This window comes from Propithecus coquereli, unplaced genomic scaffold (assembly GCF_000956105.1).
Source record: "Propithecus coquereli isolate 6110/MARCELLA unplaced genomic scaffold, Pcoq_1.0 Scaffold515, whole genome shotgun sequence".
In the NCBI taxonomy this organism is placed as follows: Eukaryota; Metazoa; Chordata; class Mammalia; order Primates; family Indriidae; genus Propithecus; species Propithecus coquereli.
Genome location: NW_012151008.1, coordinates 104,700 through 107,154, shown reverse-complemented (window position 1 = coordinate 107,154; position 2,455 = coordinate 104,700). Strand labels below are relative to the sequence as shown.

At 37.4% G+C, this 2,455-nt stretch overlaps 1 protein-coding gene across 1 annotated transcript in view; it reads right to left on the bottom strand.

Moving 5' to 3' along the window:
- BRCA1 (breast cancer 1, early onset) overlaps nt 1-2,455 on the bottom strand; it is a 71,908-nt gene that overhangs the window by 51,214 nt on the left and 18,239 nt on the right. The window contains exons 3-4 of the mRNA XM_012656643.1: nt 1,928-2,067; nt 812-917 (exon numbers count right to left, since the gene is read on the bottom strand). Of these exons, the coding sequence (XP_012512097.1) occupies nt 812-917; nt 1,928-2,067 (246 nt within the window). The remainder of the gene's footprint in view (nt 1-811; nt 918-1,927; nt 2,068-2,455) is intronic.

The window sequence follows — 2,455 nt, the reverse complement described above, 5'->3', positions numbered from 1 at the left end:
TTGGGAACTCAAAATACGGCCACCCTTTCCAATTATAAAGATACTCTAAAAGATAAGCCAACTAGAAGACATGTTTGAATTCTGAGCTCAGTGTTTTTTTTTTTTCGTTTGAGACATGAGTGGAAGATATGAAAGTGATCAGGGAGTATAGATTTTATTTTAATTTTTTTGAGACAGGGTCTCACTCAAAGTCACCCAGACTCAAGTGTAGTGGTGCAATCAAAGCTCACTGCAACCTCAAACTCCTGGGTTCAAGTGATCCTCCTGCCTCAGCCTTCCGAGTAGCTGGGACTACAGGTGTGTACCTCCACGTCCAGCTAATTTTTAAATTTTTTGTAGAGATGCGGTCTTGCTATGTTGCTCAAGCTGATCTTGAACTCCTAGCTTCAAGCAATCCTCCAGCCTTGGCCTCCCAAAGTGCTAGGATTACACGCATGAGTCACCATGCCTGACCCTCAGCTCTTCTTAAAAGGTTCCTAACCTAGTGCAATTTATCTTGGATCCCTCTAAATCCTGCAGCAATCCATCAAGTTCTTTCTCATTGCTACTCTCCATCTTTCCAAAATATATTTATATATACTTAAACCAGACATCCTTTCTTTTGCTCCCTTGAAAAAGTAAGATTCTTCAAGGTGGGAACTGCATCTTTTATATTATTTATAACTCTCGATAGGGCTCATAAAATTCATTTCCCAAAGCTTGCTACCACATGCATAAATTATGACCAGAGTTTTTGGCATACAGTGGCAAAACTATAAGATAAGCAATCTAGCGATTATTATTCTAAACTTAAAAAATCTGAGACCCTTACCCAATTCAATGTAGACAGACTTATTTTGAGGTTTTATCTGCTGCTTTGTCCTCAGAGATCTCACAATTCCAAGGTTAGAGAGTTGGACACTGAGACTGGTTTCCTGCTAAGCAGTAAAGAACGGTCAACCAATTTTTGGCCAGTTCTATGCTTTTTTGTTGGAAGAAACTTGAGGCCATGGACAAAATAAATCAACCATCATCAGTCAGCTAAAATTTATGACACCTGGAAAAACGCCTGGAAAACTATACACTAAAATGTCTGGGTTTTATGTGATTTGAATTTTTTTTCTCTTTCTGTTGTTTTAAATTTTTGCAAACTGATTTTGTATTATTTGTGTAATTTTTTGAAGTATTAAAATAGCATAGTTTGAAGCTGATACTTGATATATATTTCCAATCACATCTGATAACAGGGTGGGAAACTGAGATAAATTTTTAAAAAGGATAAATGACAACAATAAAACCACTAGCATTCCTAAGAACATTTGGCAAAGGAAAGAATATTTAAAAGCCCAACATTACTTTGATAAAGCTTTTCTTCTTCCTTTTTAGCCCTTCTACATCTCCAGAAAAATGAATGCTGGTACTATGAGAACTATTATTTTTAAGATCTCCATTATTCATTCACATATCAGTAACGACAGAGCAAATCATTACATTTTCTTTGACAATTACACCTTTTAAGTAATTTTCAAATGCTTAAAAATATCAGTGACCTCATGGCTATTTTAGGCAAGCATCAGAGCAGATAAAGCTCTAAAGCAGGGGAAGGGCCTGTCAGGTCTCTCTCTCTCTCTTTTTTGTAATTTTTGAGATAGGTGTTTTGCTATGTTACCCAGGCTGGTCTTGAACTCCTGGCCTCAAGCAATCCTCTTGCCTTAGCCTCCTGAGTAGCTGTGACTACAGGTGCATCCACCTTGCCTCTCTTGAGCACACCAGGTACCCTGACCTCTGAATTCCTCTAACTCTTATCAATTAGGACACTTTTCCAATCACTTAATTTACCATCTTCCCTTCTTTATTGACTTTTCATATAAATCCACGAGCATCTAGTACATTCACCAACTCACAATGCTCAATAAAGAAATGTCAAAATAAATGAAAATGGTCTTACCAAGGTAGGATTTTCAGGTTCACTCTGTCGAAGTCTTTTGGCACGGTTTCTGTAGCCCATACTTTGGATGATAGATACTTCCTCCTTTAGTTGTTCAGGAGAGTTATTTCCCTTTTTTGCAAAATTATAACTGTTTGCAACTGTAAATTACAAGGGAAAATGTTATTTTTGTAGTCAGAAAAAAATGTATGCACTGTAATCAAAGAAACCAAGTGAAATCCTGTGTATGCTCTTTGTTGTGTTAAGACAATGCATTAAGGTTGCATTGTCTATATTAATTACCTATAATTTTTTAAAAAATCAACTCTGGAAATTCTACACTTAGAAAACAAACTAACAAACAAAAAAACAAACACATAGACCATTAAAGTTATTTCTTTTTTTTGAGACAGAGTCTTGCTCTGTTACCCGGGCTAGAGTGCCGTGGCGTCAGCTTAGCTCACAGCAACCTCAAACTCCTAGGCTCAAGCGATCCTTCTGCCTCAGCCTCCCGAGTAGCTGGGACTACAGGCATGTGCCACCATGCCC